Source organism: Catharus ustulatus, chromosome 4 (assembly GCF_009819885.2).
Source record: "Catharus ustulatus isolate bCatUst1 chromosome 4, bCatUst1.pri.v2, whole genome shotgun sequence".
In the NCBI taxonomy this organism is placed as follows: domain Eukaryota; kingdom Metazoa; phylum Chordata; class Aves; order Passeriformes; family Turdidae; genus Catharus; species Catharus ustulatus.
In genome coordinates this window covers 31,239,468-31,265,609 of record NC_046224.1, presented here as the reverse complement: position 1 = coordinate 31,265,609, position 26,142 = coordinate 31,239,468, and the positions used below count along the sequence as shown (strand labels likewise).

General features: G+C 37.8%; 1 protein-coding gene across 4 annotated transcripts in view; it reads left to right on the top strand.

The window, feature by feature from the left end:
- The window catches only part of DOCK4 (dedicator of cytokinesis 4), a 238,382-nt gene that overhangs the window by 163,575 nt on the left and 48,665 nt on the right, over positions 1-26,142 (top strand). For all 4 annotated transcript variants that reach the window (XM_033057524.1, XM_033057522.1, XM_033057523.1 and 1 more), the window contains exons 20-27: positions 77-177; positions 510-591; positions 1,410-1,580; positions 2,930-3,122; positions 7,981-8,108; positions 10,201-10,335; positions 14,281-14,379; positions 22,057-22,151. In XM_033057524.1, coding sequence (XP_032913415.1) covers positions 77-177; positions 510-591; positions 1,410-1,580; positions 2,930-3,122; positions 7,981-8,108; positions 10,201-10,335; positions 14,281-14,379; positions 22,057-22,151 — 1,004 coding nt within the window. The remainder of the gene's footprint in view (positions 1-76; positions 178-509; positions 592-1,409; positions 1,581-2,929; positions 3,123-7,980; positions 8,109-10,200; positions 10,336-14,280; positions 14,380-22,056; positions 22,152-26,142) is intronic.

Sequence of the window (26,142 nt, the reverse complement as noted above, 5' to 3'; positions counted from 1 at the left end):
TCATGCTTAACACTAGCTAAAAGCTAAGTAAAACAAAAAAAAAAGTTGGGTTTTTTTTCTTTTTTTCTCACATTAGGTTCACATAATAAATTTGCTGCAGGACAGCAAGTTTCACCACTTTAAGCCAGTAATGGACACTTACATTGAAAGTCATTTTGCAGGAGCGCTTGCATACAGGTGAAGTCTGTACTTTTTCTGACTTAATACTGACAGTTATTACTAAACTGAAAGAATCAATCATTAGGTTAAGGAAATGGTGTATCCCTGTTAAAATCGTTCTACTGCATATTTAATGCTGGTATTATTGGCCACTCACCAGAGATCTAGGTGCTCTTCAGCAGACTTAAAACTGAGTGTACTATTGAGTCTGTGGTGATCAGTGAAATCTAGTCATGTATTTTTTATTTTGCCACTGTTTGTCGAATGACAGCTATTAGTTTGCATTGCATGTGCAAAGTTAATCCTTCTCCCACTTCTGTGTTATAAAACTTTCTGGTGTGCTCTTACAGAGATCTTATAAAGGTTCTGAAATGGCATATTGATCGAGTCACTGAGGTGGACCTTCATGATCACATACAGGAAGTACTAAAGGTAATAAAAGTTGTTGAAGACAAGTATATATTTGAATGATGTATTCATACAGTACACAGCTTTAACTTAGGGAATGAAGCAGAATATATATAAATGATGGAACAGTTGTACAAATTCTAGGGAGCTGCAGACTTTCAGTGTGATCAGTTTATTCATTATTCTCTTTTGTCAGCAAGCTGACCATTGAGGCTCACTGCCATTAGTCTCTGGAGCTCTATGTTTCTTACTGAATGAGGCAAAGGAATCACATATAGATTACACTGGGGGTATGAACATCCATTGGCAGACATGCATGCTGACCTAATGGTTCTGTCCTGACACCAGGGAATTCTTCTGTTATGGAGGTTGTGGTTGTTCTTGTTGCCCTGATTTCTACCATCCGAAGAGCATAACATGCCATCAGGCTGAGTTAATACAATAATCTCATTTGGGACATGTGCTACAATTTGGAAATAAAATATCAGTGTGGTACCTTTCTGTATTTTTCTGTGCTGCTGTGAAATTTGGTGTCTTGGTAGGAAGAGAGGGCAATATTGTGAATTTGCATTCCAACAGTTTTGCAACTGAATTTGAGCTTTTTTTTTTTTTTTAGGGAGGGGGAGAGTGGGAGGAGAAAGTCATGTTGAGTTTTTGCTTGTTTGTTTTGTTTTGGATTTTTTATTAAAATGTTATTAGTGTTCCAATGGGGAGATTTACCAGAATTAAGTAATGGGATCCTGTTTCAGACTCTTTTCTTTATTTGAATGTTATAAACATTGTTCAGTTTGGAGATGAACATGTTCATTTTTGTGAGTTATCTCTGATTTTGGCATTTGTAGGCACAGGAATATATCTTTAAATACATAGTTCAATCTCGAAGATTATTCTCTATTGCTACTGGTGGACAAAATGAGGAGGAATTTCGCTGCTGTATTCAAGAGCTCCTTATGTCAGTCCGCTTCTTCCTGTCTCAAGAGAGCAAAGGAACCAGTGCTTTATCCCAACTACAAGTAAGTTTGCTTGCTTGCTGGCATTTTCCACATCCAGTATAAAAAATGTATACCTGCTGAAAAAGAAAACATATTTTTGCTATAGCAAAGTGGCATCTTCAACTTTCCATCCTACAGTGTGAAATTTTCGTACCAGCACCTTCTAAATATACTTGGAATAGATAATCCTAAACCTGGTATTTTATTTTGAATTATAATAATTATGTTTATGCATACAAATAAAACAATTTCTCTGTTTTGTTCTTTTTGCTGCTTAGTTTAACCACACTGACACTGGAGAATTTGAACCATACAAAAGGCTACTATCAGAATTTCACACATTACAGAAATTTTTAGGTCTTGATGAACCATATGGTTTAATACTCAGATGATATCTTTATGTCATTTGAGACTACAAAAATGGGCTAGTGCTGAAGTGTAGAGGCAAAGCACAGAGAAGACAGATCTCTACATTAAATGCTCAGAAATATACCATCCTTTTCCCATGTTTCTTGTAAACAGAGGTGGTTAAGATTAAGAATTAATGTTTTCCAAATTGCTTTTAGAAAACTGTTCCACCAAGAAAATGGCAGATCGGGGAGAACAGTTAGAAAAATAGTTCTTCCATCTCATATGTGTAAGCAGCTGGAGTTAGAAGACAACAAAAGGATACAAACAACCAGATTTAGAATTATTTTTCAGTATTTTTACTCACGTTAACCTGTTCTGCCAGCAATGTGAGTGTGTAAGTAGCTTTTCACAATCAGCAGGATTTAGAGAAGAAGGGAATGTCAGTTTTAGCTTCTTTTCTCTGGCATTGTTCTCCTTACCTTTACTGTGTTTTGTTTTCATATTCATCAATGACTTTCTAACCCATTTTAAAGATTGTTGAAGGGAGCCAAGAAAACCAGCACTGTCTCAATCCAAAATAAAAATGTTCAGACTTTGAGAAATGAAAGATACAGAGGCTGTTAGGTTAAAGCAAAGTAAACCAAAACAATTACACACAAATATTTTTGTATCATATCAGCTACATTCTGCCATCCTTTTAAAAATTTTCTCTCACAGACACGTAAGTGTATTTAATGAATAAATATTTTTACTCCGAGTTGAACTTTCACTTTGTCCTGGGAGAATTTAGCAATCATTAGATATTACTTAAAGGAAATAGTCACAAGTGCAAGTCTATTAATGAATGTGAGGCTATTCATTTTGAAAATAAGACCATTTTTAAAAATAGTCTTTTTTTAAAGCTGTTACCTACCCTTGAATCCAGACATTTCTCTAGAGTTACTTAAAGTTCTGTAGTTATTTAAATTCTGTAAATGTCAAAACTGTTCTGACTGTCCGTTTTTGCCCTGTTCCTCTAGGCTGTGTTTCTCAGCTCATTCCCGTCAGTCTACTCAGAACTTTTGAAGCTCTTTGATGTTAGAGAAGTGGCAAATTTGGTTCACGATGCTTTGGGCAGCTTGCCAACAGTCATGCATGGGGATGAGTCCCTTCAAGCTGTTAAACTGCAGAGTATTGGGAAAACTGTAGAGAGTCACCTGTACACTAACCCAGGTAAGGTTACCCTGGGCTGTCTGCAGATGGGGAGCTCAGATTGTGTGCTTTGTACCTGGGCCAGCAGGTGCTGAAGGGAATAGTGTTCCTAAGGGACAGTTCTTGAAGCACTGTTCTGTGTAAGTTGCAAACCACAGTGATAGCTAATGCTCTGGAAGTAAAAGGAATATAGGAAATATCAATTTATTCAAATGTATGAAAATGAGGAGGGTTCATAGCATCTTCTGTTATCTGGAGCTAGCCCCTCAATGGCTGCCTAAAAAGAAGCAGATGACAATTTTCCTGCCAGTAAAGTTAATCAGTATTTTTATATTTCTTGGCCTTTCTTCCAGCCTCCTGGGTATTTTGGTCTTTGCACTCATCCCTCTTGATACTTGTAGAATGTCCAAACTGATGATCTACGTATGCCCGTAGCCAGAAAGATGTTTAACTTTGTTATTTCCCGTACATCAGTAGTCTAGCATGCTTGTATGATTTCTTTTTTGCATTAAATATTTATATAGCTTCTTTTGAGGAACAGTTAAATCTGTTTAGCTGGGAAGAGCTGGGGCTAATAACAGAGAAACACATCTTGAGCCATGTCTTTCTTGACATGGTTAAACAGGAATTGACAGAACTTCAACTGGTTTTTTATCTAAGAGCACTACTTTGAACTTGCAAATTCAGTAGCTGTGAAAAAGAGAGGTGCATAAGTGGAACATCTGGGTGTTATCCTCCAAAAAGGATGAGTTGTCTCGGAATCATCACTGATACAATATGTCAACATGTTAGCAGTAGAGACATGACATTTATAGGTAAAATCCTACAAAAAAGAAAACCTCTTATTGATAAAGCCTGTATCTTAGCTATTTCATAAGCTGTGGTGCAGCTCTTTACCATATGAAAATTGTTACATGGCAAGAAACGTTGTGTTTTCCCAAAATATGAGGATTTGGACTTCTGTACAAGGGTAGTTGCATAGAACTCTTCCTTCTAGTGAGGCAAACTGTTCAAAGCATATAGAGGAGAGATTTAATTATATCATAATTTACAAGATATAGATTTATTTATATATTTATTTAGCTATATTATGAAGCTAGGAAAAATTCCAAGTTGATGCTTGATTTCATATGTTAGTTTTATGTAATTGTATTGTATATAACTTTGTTTTATTGTTTCTGAGCCATGCCTGTGTTTTCCTTCTGCCCTACAGGCAATTTTTTTCTTTCAACTGAAAACAGTTCCTGTCTACAAGTTTTGAGTTCGTTTACCTACTAACTGTTAGGAGAACAGGCATATATGTTTGGTTTTGGAATTGCAGTGAGAGCTTCTTTTTTGGTTTAAGCATTTTCTTCTCCTGACATCCTTAATTCCAGTATTTCATCCAAACAAGGGGGCATAAATTGAAGAGGTCAAGTAAAACTACCAAAACGAAGAGCAACTTCCTTGTTTCTTATTGTTCAAGGAGAATGCTGTTTATTTGTTTAAAAGGTTCAAATTTTCCAAGCAGACTGAAGCTTTGACCATCTGTTTGGATACAATAATTGAAATGAATATCATCTTTCTGAAAGTATAATAAATATACGTACTTAAAGTATACTAAACTGAAGAAAGTATATGTCTGCAGATGCTTTACCACTATATGGAAATTAGGGAGGAAAGATGTACTATGTATTAAATGTTAATGCTGCATAGGAAAGTCACGTGAATTGCCCAGAGTCTAAGATTGCCCTCTTTCTAATTATGCAAAGCACATACTTGAAAAGCTCTGTCATGATTTTTTTTCTTGTCTTTCTGTATAATATTTGTAAAGGGCAAATATTAGCATTTTAAACAGTCAGCTAATTTGACTTCCTGCACAGAAGAAAAATTAGGACAGTGACTGATGGCTCAAAGTTCGGATTATTGCACCATTCCTTGTGCTCATTAATTTTTCTATATCCAGTGGCTGACATTGCAGCTGACAATTAGGAAGAAAAACAGTAGCTGGAGACAAATATTGTCTAAACTTTCTCACCTAGTCCTTGGTTTGCATCAGAGGAGAATGAGCCTTCTCTCCTCTTCTGTAATACCACTACATCTCTCCTCCTAAACATATCAAGACACAGGAGTATTTAGATTCTGGGCTTGTAAGGAATATATTTAAAGCTGTGTTATTTGTGGTGGTTGTTTCAATAACTGGCACTATTTCCTCCGCTATATAGTTGCAAGTCATTGTAAGATGCCTTTTGCTAGTCCATTTGGTCTGGTTAAAAAGACTTTCTGATCATTTTAGGAAACTTTTGCAAAAATTGGATACTTGGATGAGGATGCTCAGTTTTGCCTGAGACACCTCAGGCCACGTCATGTGTAAGAGTTAGCTATTTACAAGTCAGGTGCTGCTGCATGTAGATTTTTGGTCTTCAAAATGTAGTTGGTGATGCTGCATTTATGGGCAAGCAGTGCACAGAGCAGATGGCATCTCAGGTTAATTGCCAAATGCTGTGTGAGCTCATCAGGAAGCTATCTAGAGTTAACCAAGAAAAAGCACCTTCGCACAGGGCTACTCCTGGTTTCTTCTGACCTTCTGGACTGAGGGATTTGAGTTGTAGCTGCAAGAGATGGCCCAAGCGATAATGCTCGTACACAAAATGTGTGAAAGAGCTACTATTGCTGCTCTGTGATAGTTGTGGAGTTGAGTGACAGTGGAACACGACTGACACCGAGAATGGTTTTCAAGCATCAGCACTTTATTATTCTCCTTTACATTTTAAACCCTTTTCCCTCATATGCATAACACCTGTGTGCCTTTTACTCTTTTGTGGTTGGTCAATACATATCAGCATTCCATGCTTCTTTTGCTTCAGTGCTGTTCACCTGCCTTATACAGCTGCACCCCATTAGGGATGAGCTCAGCTGCAGCCCCATTCCCCATGTCCCATAATCTGTTCTTCTACAAATTAGTAGTGCTTGGATTGAGCTTTCTATCACCTGCTGGCCAGCAAAATACCCCAACCACAGAATCATAGGCTGGTTTACACAGTGAACCCTTCATCTTGTCTCTTGCTGATGGGCTACCAGATAGTCAAGGATTTGATATGTGTAAGGCCTAAGAGAGCACAGGGAAAAGGAGCTGTCCCCTGTAATCTAGGGGTTGTCTTTTTTATACAAATACAAAAGTCCTGCTTTATTGCTTCAGCTGAAGACATTAGCTCTGTTTTTTCATCCAGCAGGAATCAATAAGCAGATTTAGCAGTGGGCATCAGAAGCTGGCACTTTTCTAACCACAGGTCTGCCCATTTGCCGTTTCCCTACCCAGTTTCCTTTTGAACCTAGAGGTAGAAGGTGCTGCCTTAGTTTCGTGGAGAAACTTCCCCCCATGTGTGGTGCTACAGGCAGATAGGAGCTCTCGGCCAGTCCTGATGAAAACCTGCTGAGGCACTCGCAGCAATAAGCAGTCACTGGAGAGAGTGCCCAGTGTTGAGGTTCTGTACCACTGGTTTTCAATTGATTGATGGTCATTTCTGTACTGCTTTACAGCCTTTGTTTATTATTTTCTTTAGTAGGAAGATATGGAGGTACACCTGAATAAATAATAAGTATGAAACATCCATTTATAAAGAGCAGGAAAGATTTTATTTCAAAACTAAGAATATACTTAAATAGTGTGCACAAATGAACTTGTCCATATGATTTGTCTTTTGTTATACAGATGACTAGACAGTGAAAACAGGGGAATAGTAAAGCATAACAAGATTAGTGCTGTGTTTCAGTAAATGAAAGAAACATTAGACAAATAAAATCTCAGAATAAATATATCTTCTTCTCCCTTATAGAAAAAATAGAGAAAATAATAGAGGGGAAAAAACTGTGTATCGAAAGTGTAATCCACCAACACCTGCTTGGCAAAATTTTTTTGAAAGAGTAATTTTCCAGTTAGAAAAATCAATTTTTAGCATATAATTGCATTCATGAACAAAGGGAGTAGATGAATATATTTCTATATGCAGGTTATATTCATTTAAATTTTAATAGAGGAAATTATTCAAGTACATTTCTATGGTAGTATAATTTCTTAATTATGGAAAAGATTTTTAAAACAACAACAAAATGAAAGCAGTTAATATCCTTACCATTTATCAAACTGTGAACAATTGTTTACAGTGTTATCATGAGTGTAAGTATTAGGGTTCTTCCCATGTAATAGTGTCTTTAATTGTAATAAAAAGAAGTAGAAATAGGTAGCATGTTAATGATGTTCTTGCATAATTTTCAGCAATTTCAGGACTGCAAATAACCAAAGAGATCGGTTCAGAAAATGAAATAGTGGCAAAGGCAAATTATTTTATGTAGACATCAATAGTCTAAGTTGCTCATACTCAGTAGAAATCAGGAATCTGGAAAAGTGAAAATTCTGAAAAAAAATCTGGAAATACTGCTGCTGGTCTGTAAAGTAGAACTCTTTTTTAGAATAAGTTCCTGGTGAAGTCTGTCAAAACCTTGGCATATAAATGGATCCTGTCACATGGCAGGAGCATTAGGGCATAATTTCTCATTGTTTTGAATACAGGTTTTACTATTCTACCTTTTTTAAATTTTTTTTTTTGTATGACAGTTCAAGAAATACTTAAAATTTCTTTTATATGTAGTGAATTCCACACAGTGGTGTTTTTCTCCCTTCATGATACAACATAGTGACTTTCAGCATATTGTTTACTCATCAAACATTTGCTTAAGATTGTGAAGTAAAAACTTCTGCTTATCAAAAATGTTGGTTAAAGCAAGCAAAAGCTTCCACTTATCAGAAATAGCTTTGGACTGAGGACACATTTTATATATGTATTAAAATTAAATTACTCAATGAGAAGATCCTGTTCATGAAATTTTTCATTTTTTCCAGATTCTCGATGCATTCTTCTTCCAGTAGTTTTACATCATCTCCACATGCATTTGCAAGAGCAGAAGGACCTTATAATGTGTGCCCGTATCCTTAGCAACATATTTTGCCTCATCAAGAAGAACAGCTCAGTGAGTAAACACCATGTCACATCCAGTTGAACTTCTTTATATGGCTCAGTGACATTTATTGGCACAAGCTGGACCTTGCCCAAGAGCATTTTAGAGAGTTCTGTGTGTAATGAATCTGCATAAACATGTCATTTTGATTTTTTCCATGACTCTTTTCTTTCCATGCGTGAGCATTTTAATTGTATCATATAGTCTTCTGACAAACTTTTGCACTTCTTGAGTGTTGTGTTGGAAAGAAAGGAATGTCTACTTTCTTTTAGGGGTATTTTCTGCTGTGGGCTGTATACTCTTAGGGGACACAGGGCTGATATAGGTAAAGAGATTGATGTGACTATTACAAGGGGGATTGCACTTAGTTGATAAACTTTGTGGCCAATTTGATGTTTGTGATTTAATGTGTGAAGGCTGCATATGAGAGCTTGCTTAGACGGGTGTGTTGCAAATGGGAAGGTGATGATAGGTTCTGACAGCCAACAGGCTGGAAGACAAAACCAAGCATTGCCTGTAGTTAGTGCAACACATGCATGTCAAGGCCAGCATACATGACCTTGTAATGCATTAGTGAGAACTCCTTTATGTGCTTCTTCATTTCATACCCCTTTCAGCAATTAAATTTGCTCTGTCAGTGATTTGATATGGATGTGGCTTGCACCTTTGTCACTGTAGCAACATACTCCTTCCAGCTGCTCCTGGATAAGTATAAAACCTCATCACAGGATAAAGTGATAGCCACTAAAGCAGAACTGTGGTTTTGGGCTGGGAGAAAGGTTTACATATCTGGTCTGAATTTCAGGAGATCTTCCATTTAGAGTCACTAAAAATGTACACAATTGGGTATCTACATAAAGTGAGTATCTACACATTGGATATATACAAGTGGATAACTACATAAAACTCTCCCAAATGTTCAGGATATGCAGCTACCATTTTTAGTATTCTTTGAGTAATTGAGACTGTTAACAACTTGGTGACTTTGACTTGTTTTTTGACACATCAGTGCAGAATTTCAGTCCTTCCATTATAATCAAGGTAAAAGAAGGGTCCTCATTGTGGATGCAGTTCCTAGATATACTGTGTACTGTCTGTTTTCATAAGAAGCCAGTTTGAGTCCTTTGATGCTAGATTACGTGACAGAGAACGGGGCTTGACACTAGATTCAACTTAAGTCCAAAAAGGAATTTTGAATTTTGTGACAATATATGCTTTAGGGTGTCTAGGAAGCAAAATTAAACAAAAGAAAAAACCCAAATCACTCCTACACCTCAATGTCAGCAAAGTTGATCTATTAGTTTGTCAGTTTTGTATTGGCTTGGCTGTGTGCATTTGTTGATGAAGTGTTTCCTTCTGTGAAGAAGGCTCATGTTAAACAATGGATAAAATTTCTCAGATTAAGATGGTGGTTTCTGATACAGTGGAGATTTAAAACAGTCTTGAAGCAGGGAAAACATATTTCCATCTAAATTAAATTAAATAGGCAAAGTAGTTACAACTCGACTTTATCAAGTGTTTTTATGCTGGTAACCAAGGTGTTCATGGTCTATTTTGGCAGAGAACACTTTGATTCCTTTATTTTGATGTTGCATACAAGCAGTTGAAGCTCACATAAATGACTAATTTGTGCTCAGCTGCTGGGAAGCAATGTAGCTGGGCCTTACTGATGAAGCAGGTCCTGAAGGTTGAGCACCATCTGCTTATTTCTGGTGATACTTTGAAAGTGTAAAACAGGATTTTGCTTTTTGGATTTTAAGCCTTTCTTGGCAATTTCCTCAGAAGATAGATGAGTGTTACCTATAGAAATCTTGCCCAAAAAGTTTTTGTATATTATTTACTGCTTTCTTCTAAACACCAAGTGAAAATAGACCTATGCTAATTTGATGAATACTTAAATAATTGTCCTGTGTGATGTAATTAATGGAAAACTGCTGGGGGAAAGGAATAGAATTTAACAATATCTGGATTAGAGAATAGTCCTTGTGTCTTGAATGTAGCATTCATAGTCAACTGCAATTTGTTTCTAGAACTACATCAAAGGAATCATACTTGTGGTCGTATTTATGGTTTAAAATCATAACTGTTTTATTTATTATTTAAGGAAAAATCAGTCTTGGAAGAAATTGATGTGATTGTAAACAGTCTGCTAGATATTCTATTAAGGACCATACTAGAGATCACCAGCCGACCACAACCATCAGGCTCTGCTATGCGCCTCCAGTTTCAAGATGTGACTGTAAGTTTCTTGCAATGAAAGTACTCACAATTGTCACTGGTTGGACTACTAGATTTGTGAATATATTGTCTTTATATTGTAATTCACAGTGTTAGACTTTGTGTATAAAAGAGAGAGTGAAGAGGACAATGAAAACCTTTCTTGCATTCTATTCTTTTTTAGTGGAAATAGTAATTTTTTTCAATAAGTTTGTTTATAGATTGTGACCAAAAAACACAAAACAAAGCAAAAAAGCAAACCCAAAAGATAACAAAGATAACATTGCTTTTGAGACTTTCAGGTTAGTAGTGATTTCAGTATGTTCCTTTTGTTTGCAGTATAATAAGTTTCTGTAACTCTCCTTCAGTTTGAATTCCTGAAAATGGAAGAGTATCAATAATACTTCCTGAAATGCATTCATTTTTCATAATGAAGCAACTCTATAAAGATGCCTACAGAATTTGTGATAACTTGTACTAATCTAAATTTATTACTTGAGAGGCATTTTGTTGTTCTCTGGGCTGAGCATTTGAGCTTTGTTTTTGTCACATGAAGCTGAGCATACAGGATAGATTTAGAAGATTAGCAAATCATGTTTTGGTGAACCTGCTGTAACAACTCATGGAAATTAGAAGGTTGAAATACAGGCATTTACAGAAAAGCCTGTGATGAGCATTGATCAAATAAAATGAAGTGTTATTTTGTTTTGTTTGCAGCAAGGTTTTAACTTTGCTTTTCTAGGGCAAATTGGTTCTAATATAGCCAGGGATGTGACCCCAAGAAGATGTGAGTTCTTAGCATTTTGTTCAGAAAACATACTATGCTGAGTGATTTATCATCTCATTATACATTTATTAATTGCTCAGTGTTTACACTGTAACCATTTTTGTTAATGAATAGGGGGTTCCTTTTCAAACCAGAATTTCCTCAGAGATCAAACATTTCAAAAGCACTTAATAGCTGTAGAAAAAAAATTGTTGTTGGGGTTTTTTTGCTTGTTCTCTTTTTTACTTTAGCCCCACAGAGAGCAAACTGTATATGGAGTATTTTATGGAACTGACCAAGTTGTGTAATTACATAACATGCTTTAATCACTGGTTCAACAGCAATTTACATCTAAGAGTTTGGGAGTTTTAAATTATAAAATTGCAAATGTATGCTGTGTGGCTTATCAGGGCACCAGAAGAAAATCTAAGCTGAAGAAGTGGTGGTAGTGTTAGACTATTAGTGTAGCAAAGCTCTGATCTTATTTGTTTCTTATGAGATATCCCCTTGCTTGCAGATTACATTTTTTGTTAAACACTATGACAGCCTAATTCTTTTGCACCATCAAAAAATTAGACTCTGAAAGCGCTTTCAAGTTGCAAAATTTTCTTTTATGCATCAGAAAAGCCATGTTATTGTCACTGCAGGCTCCCAAAGAATACTTAATGTGGAAGTGACTCAGAGCACAGCATAAGGCAATTATATACATTTATGTAGAAATATCATACAGTATGGGCTTCTGGCAGCACATGGAGCCAGATTCTTGGAACTATTTGTAGAGCATGTATGATAAAGTACTCATTGTGACTACAGCAGTAAAGTCTCTTCCAGTATGTTACCATTACTTCAAACTGCATGTATCATTAAAATTTCTTTGTGAGGTGTACCATGGGAGCACTCTTTATAAAATTCTGTCACAGTTTCGAATGAGACAGTCTTCCTTGTGGAAGCAGTCACAAACCCATCTGAGTGTGGTCTCCTAGGCCCGTGTGTTGCTGTTTTTCTTCACAAAGAAACAGCATTGAATCAGGCAGCACTGGGCTTTGTGCTGCCGTGACTCCACCATTTCTTTCAAGCAGTTTTGATACCTGGATACCATTTAATTTTCAGTGAGCAGTCTTGTTCAATGGTAATCTGCAAGATGGGTGTGATGCTTCAAACTGAGCATGAAGCAGACACGGGTTCAACCTGTCAGTGTTACAGATGTTGCATTGAGAAACATAGAATTGAATGCAGTGGTGAAAGTGAAATTTCTGCTTTGGTTTGTCCTTAGACCTTTGGACTTCCTTAAGAAAAAAATGTATTTGCATATAAAGAATTGGCAGAAAGCAGTCCAATTAAAGTGAACTTCAGTTGATTTCAGATCTTGAAAGTTCAGTCCCTCAGAACCTAAATGAATTGCAATTTAATTGAAAGCTTCATGGTTTTTAATAATTGTGCGCCTTAAATAAGACACAAAAAATTACTTGAGGAACCCATTTAAGTGATTTTAGTATACTGCTTGGCTTGACTTTTGACACTGGAATTGGATCCTAAATATTTTTTAGCAAGGTTGTTATGTGTGTGGAATTTGCTTTTGTGCATGATTTGAAAGTTAATCTGTGACCAACACTGGAAGAAATCCTATAACATACATTTTTATGTTGAGTTCAACAAATTGCTATTTTAAAAACCATCCTGTATAGCTACCTACATTCAAATTAAAAGCTCAGATTTAGAAATCAGTTAACAATTAGCTAAAGTTGACACTTTTATAACACTAATCTGTCTGTCAACTGTGATAGTACAGCTGTCTATAATAGGTTGTGATTTTTAATGTACTACTATGTAAGTTGAAACAAATGTGGGAACATAGAAGAAAGGTGACTAAAAAGGACTGCTTAAAATTCCTAGGCAGGAAAGGAGTTTTGTCACTCAAGCTAGCAGTTGGGTATACAGGTATTTACAAGACAACAGCTGTAACCTTTATGTTTATGCCCAGAGCATGAATCTTAAGAGATTTTGTAGCCTTAGGATATTGTTTTGAGATTGTGATTCTGTGTTTCTATGAATGCGATGTTTACCGTAAAACAAGGGGCAGTAAGAAATTTAGAATAATTTCTTCAGTGTAAAATTATCACCGTGTTGCCAGTGAAAGCCCTCACACACGATCAAGTGTATCAGATATAATCACAAATGAATTAGGCCTTCTAATGTAAAATCCAGAACAACCATTCCTTTGAAAACATACTTTTTAATCTTATTTTCTGTTTTTAATGGAAGACTGAGGGAAATCTTCCCAAAATTCGACTTGGCAAACTAATGAAAGACACCATTTTAAAGTAATGTTATCACCTGTGTGTTCTCTCATTCTCCAATTCTGGTACAGACAGAAATAAATTTCCCATTTTTTAGCAAGCTTGTAAAATTTCAGAATTGTTCTTTCTAAGTATTGGGATGCAAACCAGACCTTTGACTCTTTCCTGTCCCCATTCATTCTGCAGTCAGACCTGACTGAGACCATTCAGTGTTTCTTCCCAGTCCAAATGTGAATAAGAGAACAGGAAAGGGTGAATGGGAGAACCTGTTCCTTCCTGTAATATCTTGGTTTTTTGACTGCTTGCTGGAGATACCCAGTACAGTTCTCTGCTCTTTCAATAAGAAATTCTTCTGTAAGCCCAAAGAAATTTCTGATCAAAACATTTTTGAAGTTTGTTCAGTCCTACAAATGAGTTTTCTTGTTGACAGATCTTGGGGTTTTGAGATGGAAGAATGTTTTTAAAAACTCCCAGCTAAATCCATTCATTTCTTCCCTAAAGGAAAACAATAGCATTCTTCCCAGAATTCTTGCAAAATATATTTGTTTATATTTGCTTCAAAGCTGAGTTGACTAAAGAGGTTGTAATTTCAGCAATCTAAGTAATTTGTTTAAAAACAGATGCAAGGAAAACAAATCACAAATAAAAATTTTACTGGTTTAGCCCTGCTGGAACTATTTAAAATAGATTTTTCTAAGCAAATAAACTCCATTTAGGAAAAATATTTCCTTAAATGGGAAGGAAGTACCATCAATGTATTTTTACAAAATGGGGTTTTGAAGCCTAATTGTAGATTAATTTCCCTTGCATTTTATTAATTATTTTGAAGTGCTTATAATATAAGAATTAAAAGCTCAAGTGCAGAAAATATTATAATCTTTCTCCTCTTGGCTTATCTGAACAGGGGGAATTTGTCTCCTGTTTGTTGTCACTGTTGCGACAAATGACTGATAGACATTATCAACAGCTTCTTGATAGCTTCAACACAAAGGAAGATCTGAGGGTGAGTAATAGAATTGTGTTTCCACTTGCTTAGGCCTTTTAATTTCTCTTTTTGATTTATCTGTCTTCAAGATATCTCTGTGCTTTGATGAGTCACTTCAGTATTTAAATGCAATGTGTTTTACAGATTAGCTAAATATTCCACAGCTTTTCTTGGGAACAAGAGTCCACTCTTACAATGGGGCAAGGCTGTTACTCCTTTTACGATGACAGTAGAGAGAATATGGATGGAGGGAACTATAAAATAGCTATAAAGCCATGAACTTAGCCTCGAAACCTCTTTTAAAGATGGTGTCAGTCTAAGGTTGCACTTCTCTTGTTCGCTTCTTACTGTCAGGCAGTTGGGGAATTTTATGCTTGGCTCATTATTCTTGCTTATTTTTTCATTTGTTAAATTATGTACGGCAATAGAAAACATGCAGCTTGAGAAATGGGTAATCAAATAACTCTTCATTTTTCTTAGCTGTTCAGCACATCCATTGGCAGGAGGCTATGTCAGACTTATAATGTCTGTCTGCTAATTTTAATCATAGAAAAGAGTAGCTGAGGATGTCTTTTAAGGCAACATCTACCAGTTTCATTAATTGATTTACTGGATTTGTGGAGATTAAACATTTTTAATTCCTTTATGGAGGAGAGGTGTGATTAAAAAAAATTAAGTTAAAATTTCCTGCATAAACGTATACACTAAGATTTTCACTCTACTGGACCCTAGAAAGTTATGTAGTACCAAATCTGATCCACACAAAAAAATCTTGAGTAATCATTTATGCATATTATTCAGTGAGTAATCATTTCCTAATGTGATTGTATGTTTTAGGTGTTGCTCTTAATTACCATTTGATACACCTAAGTGCTGCCCTGAAAAGGGGAGTCTAGTCATGGTGCAATTTCAGATTTACTTATATTCCTGATAGCTGCTTAGAGTTGAGGAGAGCATACCATTTGTGAATGCCTTTTCTTTGAGTGAGGTGGTCATATAGAGCTTGACAGATAGAAGATGCTGCTAAGAAGTTATCATAAATCAGGAGTACTACCTAGGAGTTGTACTGGGTGAACTCTTTTTATATAAGCAATACAGCATCTGTTTTCACCTAACATAGTTTCTATCCTTGGGCAATTTTTAGTAAATATTGTAGAACCTAGGCATTTTTTAGTGGAAATATTTTACCTTTTTGTGAGTTCTGAGCAGGTGTTCCTAGGGATTTCAGGCTATATTTCTGTTTAATATATCTGTGAAATACAATGTTGAGTTTATTCAGACTTTTCTTCCTTCTAGAATATGAAAAAATCTCTGGAATTAATACTTGAATGGTGTTTGATTTGACACATTTAAATTCCCCACACACACATACCCTACTATTACACAGAGACATATGGAAAGCAGCTGTAGCTGGTGCCATCAGCTATCACAACAGAGGTCTTAAGAACTCAAGTCCAGAATTTGTTACTTCCATTCACTCTCGTGATCTCATCGAATCCGCATCAGCTCAAGAAGTGATTCAGTGGTAGTAGACAAATCATCATCAATGCAACATTCCTACTCTTCTGAATCTTAAATAATATATTGTTTTTCCCCTCACTTGGAAATATCAAATGTCACTGAGAGCAAGAGGGAAAGATGAGAGTTAGTGAGACCAACGCTGCTGTTAATCATGAGGTGATTGTGTATGACTAGGCTCTCCAAACCATCTTGCTGCTTCCATTTTTACTTTTCTGCTTTGATTGCCAAGTGTGGAATTTTCTTTGCTTTTAGATATCTTAGGAAATTATATCAGTATGGATAAATGAAAATTCAGAAGGTGTAAATATCAGTGATAAGACTTTTTTTCCCCTGAGATGCTTGAGAAGCTGAAATAGTAGCCTGAGTTAATCTAGTGGCTAGTTGGGATTTAAACTTCAGTGATAATTACCATCTGCTTGCTGTGTTTCTGACTCCTCATTTTGTCCCTAGTCAGTGGTATCAAAGTGAGTTGGGTCTTCCTGACGCCACTTCATGAGTTACAGATCTGATCGGAGGTTTACAAGGGACTTACTTAAAAGGGAGTGTAACCTAGGCCTTTGAATTGCTTTGTGCTCTGCTTTCTTGCTTTAGGTACCTCTGGTTATAATAGCCATCTATACTAAACGATTTGGCACTGATACCACATGACATTTCATCTTTCTTCCAGACTAATTCTCAAGGTGATTATGTCAGTACTTGATTGAATGTATGTTTGCACAGCATTTGTGATACAGTTAATAAAAATACCCCACAAAAGACTTCTCCAAACAAAAATTCTCTCATGAAAGTAGTTGCAAAGAAGGAAAGGTTTTGCAGTTCTTTTTTTTTTCCTGGTAGTCTATACTGAACTTACTAAAGCCTGTTTCCAGCTTGTTAAACAAAAGAAAAGCAACATGGAAACTTTGAAGGAATGACATGTACACATATTTATATAACATGTATCTGAGTGATGCCTTAAAAAAGTGGTTGCTTATGGAAATACTCCCTGTATTTTGTAAATACAGTAATTTCACGAATACAAGCCGCACCAATTTGACTAAGATTTTGCACCTAAACCGGAAATGCGGCTAATAATCAGGAGCGGCTAATACAACCTCAGAAGTGCCTGCCAGAGTGCTGAGCCGAGCAGCTGTAAAGTCGGCATTTTGCGATTGTTACAAATCGCTACTCTGTTGCACCGCGGGTGGAGCCTGGCTCCCTGCAGGCAGCACGGGGGGCGGGGAGAGAGGCGGGAGAGCTCTCTTTCCTCCTCTGCCACAGCCCAGGGGAGAGACGGGGGGGGCCCGGTGCCGCCATTGCCGTGGCCTGGGGAGGAGAGGGGGGACCCGGGCCGCCCCTACCGCGGCCCGGGGAAGGGGGGGGAAGCGCGCGCCGCCATTGCTGCGGCTCGGGGAGCCGACGGGAGCCCCGCGCAAGCCATTGCTGTGGCCCGGGGAGCCGACGGGAGCCCCGCGCAGCCATTGCCGCGGCTCGGGGAGCCGACGGGGTGCTTTGTCCCCGCCCGCCGCCGCCGCGGCAGGAGCGGGGAAACTCCGTCCCTGCCCGCCGCCGGCGCCACGGGCGCGGGAAAGCTCCGTCCCCGCCCGCCGCCGCTGCCGTAGGAGCAGGGGAAGCTCCGTCCCTGCCTGCCACCGCAGGGCAGCGCCGACCCGGGGTGACCGAGCCCAGTGGCAGCGGCGGCCGGCCCCGAGCGGCAGCGCCGGGCTGGGCCATCTGGCCCCGTCAGCGGCCCCTAGCGGGCCGAGCCTGCACAGCCTTAGCTCAGCCAGTAAACCCCGCCCTCCCGCGGTTCTGTTAATAATTGCACGCGGGTCCTCGCTGTGAACGACAAAGCGGCTTATATTCGGGTGCGGCTTATCTATGGACAAAAACCGAAATGTTTGCCAACACCCAGAGATGCGGCTTATATTCAGTGCGGCTTGTATTCGTGAATTTACTGTAAATTTATCTTAAGTAATTGACATGGTGACCATTTTGTCAGTTTTTAAAGAGAGGTTTTTCCACTCAAAGCAGAAGATAGGAAAAACATTTTATATTTGAAAACATGCAAATAAACTAAAAAAGAACTGACAGGAGTTTCATGGCTGAGTGGTAGAACCAGACACTATACTTCACTCACTTTTTGAAACCCTGACTTTAACAAGACAGTAATTTTAAATGCTTCCTTTTATCTTTTGATATTATTTTAAAGGTATGCTCTTTTTGCTTCCCACAAAATGCTTCCTATTTCTAGTAAATATATTTTACAGTAATTCATAGAACAGAGGCACCCTTGTAGGCGGATATTTGCTGCTGTGGAAAAGCTCAAATATAATTTATGACAAAAGGTAACAGTGGAAGTTATAAGTAGGAGGAGATCAGTGGGAAAATGAATGCAAGAAACAGTGTGTGCTAGCACAATGCAACTTTGACCACAGTAAGGTGGCTTTGATCAATGTGTTTGGGGTTTTTAGTTAATAGATTAAAAGAAGAAGAAGGCCTAGTTTTTTATTCATGGCAGTGTACCCTACATAACGCGACAGAATAAAAATTTAATTAAGGAAAAGACAATATTTCATAGGAGTGGGTGTAAATCTTAGTAGCTCTGTCATCCCTCTCTTCCAGCTCTAGGAGCCTGAGCAGGGTAAGGTGGGTGCCAAACCCTAATACCTAGTGGAGTTTTTTCCACTGTTCTCTACTATCCCCTGGGCCACACACCGTGTGAGGTCTGTAGGCATGGGGAGTGTCTCTGGTGTAGAAGCACACTTCCAGCCACCATCCTTCCCCTGCTATGCAGGGACATCCACTCACATATTCCCATATGACTTCTGAAAGGACAGGTTTTGGGGCAGAGGGGTAGTTCTAAAGCCACTCATTTTTCTGGCCTCTGATGTAGATTAAGCAGTGAAGCAAAGAAGATCTGGGAAAGGAACTTGCCAAGGGATGGATGAGTTGCCCAGGAAGTGACAACTCACTGTGAAACCATCCTCTTTTCTTATTTGACACTCTGGGTGCTCTACAAAACCTTGATACCGTGTGGACTGATAATCCTACAGTGTGAATCAAAGCAATGGAACATCATGGAATTAGCTTCAAAGTGGACTGTTGACCCAAATGAAAAAGCTTTATAGGTGTACCTCAAGAGATCCAATGAAGAGTCTGATCTGCTTTGCAGAGGATTTTACATGCATACTGAGAAACGTGCAAAGAAATTACAAGGCAGTTTTTGGTTAAACAAATAGATGCTTTTCAGTCCTTCAGGAGGCTGTGCCTCTCATTTAATCACAATTTGAAAATTTCATTGAGCAAATATTGCTGCTTGAGGAAAACCAAACTGTGATACTATATTACTTAATCATAGAACCATAGAATGGTTTGGGTTGGAAGGAAGCTTAAAGATCAGGCAGGAACACCTTCTACTGTTGCTCAGAGCTCCATCCAGACGGCCTTGAGCACTTCCAGGGATGGGGCTTCTACAATTTCTGTGGGTAATCTGTCCCAGTGCCTCACTATCCTCACAGTAAAGACTTTTTTCCTAATATCTAATCTAAACCTACTCTCTTTCAGTTGGAAGCCATACCCCCTTGTCCTGTCACTACATGCCCTTTAAAATAGTCTTTCCCCATCTTGCAGGCTCCCTTCAGATACTGGAGGGGTTTCAGTTAGGTCACCCTGCAACTTCCTCTTTTCTAGCCTGAGCAATCCTAATTCTTCCAGCCTTTTCTCATAGGAAAGGTACTCTAACCATCTTGGTAGTCACATTCAGACTCCAACAGGTCCCTGTCCTTCCTGTGCTGGGGCCCCAGAGCTGGATGCAGCGCTCCAGGTGGGGTCTCACCATTGTGGAGCAGTGGGGCAGAATCCCCTCCCTTGACCAGCTGGCCATGCTGCTCTTGATGCAGCCCAGGACACATTTGGCTTTCTGGGATGGGAGGGCACTTTGCCTGCTCATGTCCAGCCTCTCATGCACCCCAAGTCCTCCTTGGCAGGGCTGCTTTGAATCTGTTCCTCCCCCAGCCTGTGGTGATAAAGGGGCTGCCCTGACCCAGCAGCAGCACCTTGCATCTGGTGCTGTTAAAACTCATGGCATTTCCACCAGCCCATTTCTTGAGCATCTAGGTCCCTCTGGACGGCATCTCATCCTTCAGGTGTGAAGTTAGTTTAAGTGGTATGAAGTAGTACTGAACCTTATGATACTATCTAGTATTATCTTACAAATAGGACTAGACCTTATGTACACTAGGTAGGAATATTAAGAGATGGTATTTAGAGTATGTAAAAGGACAAAATTCCTTCCTTTTTGTCTTTTAAGATAGAAGACATATGCGACATTAATTCTATCTGTACTCAACCAAGCAAATGTTAGCTCACTTATACTGCCGGCAAAAATGTTTTCTAAATGTTAAAATCTGTTACTAAATCTATGTTTTGCATCTAATATCGTTACATTGATGACACAATTTTCTGTATTTTCAGTGAAAATTAAAAATACTTAGCCTGGTATTAATGATTCAAAATTTAATGCCAGTGTCTACATGTGCTTTGTTTTAAGGTTTGCTTGGAATAAAACATGTATTCTGATTCTAGCCTAGTTACCCAAACAAATAAGTACATATGATCTTCCTTTCTGACTGTTATTCTTAATGACTTTTGAACAAGTTATCTCAAAGGTGCTAAATTTATACCTCACACAGCCCTTGGGTTTTAAATCTTCAAACCACTGCATGGTTTTATGTTTTCCCAGTAACAGCCATTTGGCCTCTTCAGTTCAGCAGTCCACTGGTAAGATCCAGCAACATGTGTTGTGTGTGGATGACAGATAAAAAGGGAATATGGAGGAATCTGGGCTGTTATTGTGAGGTGACACGCAGCATTGCCATATTATTGGGATTAGGGCACAAAGCTGTGGGAGGTAACCTCTCACAGGGGAGAGAGGTAACCTCTGCAAAATATAAAGGCACTTAAGTACAAGGTGAAAAGCTGTAGGAAAATGGCCTGGAATAAATGTATTGTTCATAGAGGTAGGTATGTGCTTATCTGTAAAGCTGTTCACCTGCATTCAAATACCACATTATCTGCAGTGAGTATTATTTATACTCTTTAATACAGATAATTTTTTGGCATCTTGCTCAGAAAACAGGTTGTCTCTTTATGTAATCTTCTCTGGTGGGTGGGTGTGGGGAATCTCATCTGCCTTACCCAGTGCCTGTATTCTTCCCCCTTTACAGTGATTCTCTAATGAAAGACATCTGTTGTGCAATGCCTGTCATCTGCACTTTGATAAATGCACTTGAGAATGTATTTTGGTGTTCAAAATTATTTGTATCTTCATCTCATCTGAGTTTCGGGGTAACTCTGTGCAAGTGATGTGGGCAGAATGAACACCAAACATTTCAAGGTCAGGAACGGCACTGATTCTGGGAGAAGTGTTTCTATCACTTGCCTCATGCTCTTCACGTTGTCTAAAGCTCAATTTTCATACTAAAAGAATACTGCCAGTACCATACATAATCAAGATGCGCTGAGAGGGATAATTTTGTTATTTATTAGTGCATTGCATGACATAGGAGATGATAATGCTAAAAGCTTTCAGACAGTGCTTTCTACATTCAAAGTAGTTCACAGGTGTTGACTGTTTTTTAGATCCAGCAAATGAGGCAGAAAGGTGAAGTGACCTGCACACAGCCAGCCAGCTGCCTTACCAGTTATGGGGCCTGGGCATCTCTATTGGAGTCACTGATCTTTGTCAAGTCAGTGACAAAATTGTCCTTACGCTCTCTCTCCTGCATTTAGAATGAATCTTGAAAGTGATGAAAACCTGGCATGATTAAGGAGATATTCTGAACTCTCTGGTGTTTGTAAAGTGCTTTTTTGATTTGCAAATTGTTCTCAACATTGCATTTGTGGAAGTGTATGGGTGGAAACCAAATGCATCTTTGACATTTCTTTTATGCATTGCTGTCAGTCAAATAGCACATTATATTATTTTCGTCATTTTAAGAAGAAAGGATTAAATCACTACTTGAAAATACCTGGGAAGTAATAAAAACACATTCAGAGCTTTATCTACAGTGAAAATAAATGCAATTCTGCTATTTTTATGATGATTTTTCCCCCTCTGATTAAAATATTTTTGAAGCTCACTGCTCTTTTTAAAGCAGCCAAGACATATGACTGCTTCTTTTCCTTCCAAAGGATTTCCTGCTGCAGATTTTCACAGTGTTTCGGATACTAATACGACCAGAGATGTTTCCAAAAGACTGGACAGTGATGCGTTTGGTTGCAAACAAGTAAGGCATTTTTAATGTTATTTTAATGTTATTAACAAGTATGAGTAGTATGCACAGATCATGATAAAAACAAAGTTATATGATGTATGTAATAAAAATTCAATGTATTTTTTTATAATGCTGGACGCAGTTTTTCTTCTTTTAATTTAAGATTTCAAATATCTGGACTTTTTATGTCAAAAATTTATGATATAATCTGTACCTCTTTCTGTTCTGAATTTGAGTAAGCACATATAAGTGGAAACTCAGAAACACTTTCACAGAATAAAGCTGCAAAGCATCAACAGCTTTGTTTTCCAAGTAACAAATGACAAGTCTCTAAGGAACTTCTTTTCAAATCTGTTTCTTGAAATTCTGAGTTGGTAAAGACATGTTTTCTCTCAAGAAGAAATTATCAGCTGTAATATTGTTAACAATGCTTTTGCATGTTTGTTCATTTGGTGTTTGTCAGAAAAATCACAAAAATCACAAATCAGGACATGAGGTACAGCACAAGGTAAGGCTGTAAGCACTGCTTAGTGAGATTTTCAGATGAAACCTGCCCATCAGCCATTCTTTCTCTGCTCAGGCCTTATTTTTAAAGAAACAGGTTCCCAGCATTTCTAAGAAGTAATTACAACATGTCTGAAACAATACTGTTTTATTTCATCTCTATCACCACCTGTCCTTTTTGCAGTCTTAGCTTTAGATCAGATAAACCAGCTGAACAGTCAGCACAGTTATACAAACATCAATGTCAGCAGAGGAGGGGTGTTGGGCACAGCTAGGAATCCAGAATGAAGGGTTGGCCTAAACTTTCATGATACGTATTGCAATGCCTGATTAAAATTCAGTTTTAGTCGGCATTGTGCCTGCTGGCTTCAAGGAGAATTTCAATTTGTTGTGCTGTACATACTACTAGTAGCAATATTATTGGTACAATTAAATTTAATAGCACTTGTGTTTATGATCTGTATTTGTTATGTGTGTAGTGTGTCTGTGTGGATATGCAACCATAATAGTCTTTGTTCAGACTTTGTTATGACTTGAAACAATTTTTTGTTAATTTTTATTACCTCAGTGCTGCTAATCTTTTCAAGTTTGAATTCCAGAAAAAAAAAAAAGTGACTAATTAAAGAATTGATATGATCATTTGCTTCTGTGTATGATACCAAGCAAGATATGACTGATACTACCCTGCATCTGGTAATCATGCTTAAGAAACACAAGAAAGAAATCTTTTAGACAAAATAAATAATCTAAGAAATTTTGTATATTTCAGTAACAGCTGGCTTGGCAGATGGCTTTGCAACAGCTGACATGTACAGAACTAAGGTTTAGGAAGGACCTTGGCACATGCTCCATGGCTGGTGATATTCAGATGATACCAAGTTCTGCAAAAGGAGCACTTTTCTTCTCCAGGATTTCAGTAACCATCACACATCCCACACATCTCCCTTTATTAATCCATGTCATATTGTTTCTGACCATCTAGGAGATGAGTCTATGCCCAGTTCTGTCAGGCAAAGAAGATAGGCAGAAGATGACAATAATTGCTGGTGGGAATTGGAGGAGCTCATCAGACCAGCTAACTGGTAACACACACTTGCATAAGCAGTTCTGCCAGCAAGTGGGCTATAAGCTCATATTTATCAATTCAGCTTTCAATAATTTCTTAGCTAGGAATTTGTTCCTATGTGGAAGAAGTGCTAGTTGCTGTGAAGCAGGGGCTTGACCAGGTGTACTTAAATGTGTGGTGAAAGCTGAAGCCTCATTATTCCTATGTTCCTTTTTGAGGCAGCAGAAAGGAAAATCTGCTTCTGTTCTCTCATCAGCTGCAGAGAATTAGTTTTTCTAGAGCTGTTTCTGAATGGGAGCTTCTTCCTTTACCTCGTGTCCCTCACTGCAGTGGCAGTGACTGCCTTCCTTCAGCTTCCTCAAGGTGTTCAAAAGCACAGAGTAGAAGCTTTGCTAGAATTGTTCCAGCCCAAAATCTGGAAGCGCAAAGGAAAGAGCCCAGAGGCAGGATGTGAAATTAGGGCACTGCCTGCCCCACAGAGAGAAGTGAGCTGTTCTTCCTGAGCTTCACTTGATCAACCAGAGCACTTCCAGGGATCTGAGACTCTTCAGAACTGAAGGCAAAACTTCTCGAACTCTCTATTCATGTCTAAAAGAAAAAGCTAGAAGGTCTAGCCCATCTTTTTAAGAGGAGAACTAAGTGATCCAGTAACAGTCTGGGTCTTTTTGAACTTCTGCTTCCCAGGAATAAACCAAGAGCTGTATTTCCTGTGTGCCATGGCCACCTTCTGCTCTGTCTGGCCTTTCACTTGCTGTGGCTCATCTGAAGGCAGTGTGTGTGCTATGGCAGCTCCACCCATCCGCAGCAGCACCGGTGTTCTCCCTGTCCCCAGAGTGAGCTAAGAATTCAAACTGTCTGGTATTTCCAGGAAGAGGGATTTAGCCTCTCTGAGCCTAGGGAAGAAATAAGTCTTAGGAAGGATTTTATCAAGGAATAAGCTTTTCCTGGCAGAGAAATTACTTTTTTTTCTCTTATGTATGCAGAACTAGAAATACCTGAAATATTTCTAAGTCTTAAAATGCCTTAAGTCTTACAATATACAATATTTACATATAAAAATATCACTGCCCCTTTTTTTGCAATGTTTTCAGTAATTATATAGCATCTGATACTTGGATGCTGTCTGGGAAATTTAAAAAAAACAAAACAAAACAGAACATAGTATGAGCTCAAGATGTCAAATCTGTTACTGTCCAGAAACTAAGATGTTTCATTATGACACATGTATGATCTATAGTTCTGAATGTTTTGGTGCCCAACGTGTGAAAGTATTAATGGCTAGCATTATAAATAGCCAATTGACTTCTACAATTTGAGAAATAAAGTAACGTTTAAAAAGGTAAACTTAGCACCAAAGCAAAAAAACTGATTTTTTTTTAAAATTGTATTCTGTAATGGAAAGGGAACATGCAAAAACATTCTTAGCTTCTAGCAACTGAGCAAAGAAACAGAAATAACTGTGTTTAAAGATTCATAACCATTTAATATCTGAGCTAATCAGCATGAATGCAGGAAAAGAAAATAATTACTTATGGTCATTTAATATTTCTAACATGGATGTTATTGCTGAGTAACAAATATGGCTTTATGTATACTATGGAAAATACAGTTTAAATTTCTTTCATTCTAGGAGTAGAACTTTTTTTCTACATCAGCTAGGTAGTATCTAACTTCTATTTGTAACTGCAGAGGAGCACCACATAATATAGGAAGATGCCTGAATCAGTTGCCTAGCGCCAGAGAGAAATGATAAATTTTATAGCAAAATATGCCTGACTAAAATTGAAGCTTCTGGAGAAGAAACTTCACTGAAGTTTCAACTGGAAATCACTGTGTAATGGTCACTGGCTTCAGTTACCTTAAGGTTAGGAAAAGAATGTCTTGTCTAATACTGTAATTGCCTGGCATCTTTTGAGAGCAATTAACAGACTCAGCTGAACTTCAGGTATGTCATGTTATTAACAGCTGAGGGGGGACTTGGAGAGCAAAGGAGTTTCAATTACTTGCTGAGCAAATCTTTGATATTCATAACATACTATGCCTATGTATTATTGAACAAAGAACTAATTTTCTGCTGCTCTTGCTATGCAAAAAGCTTTAATTTTCAAGATCTCTGTGTAATTAACTATGCATATCCTTTCAGCATTCTGCTTAATGGTAGAGATGCTAGGTCACCCAATCCTCAATTTGGATATTATAAGCATACAAAATAGATGTATAAATAGTATTATTTATAGTAAAATAATTGATCTGCAAAGTTAGGTTTACATAATATGTTGCTTAAACTGAAATTTCAAATATATCTACTGATAGTTGGGCAGCAGGACTTTAAGCAGTGAATCCTTTTGGTTTTCAAATTCAGTAATGGCTGAAAGACATTATTATTGTTGTTGTTATAGTTATTGTTATTATTACTATTATTACTATTATTAT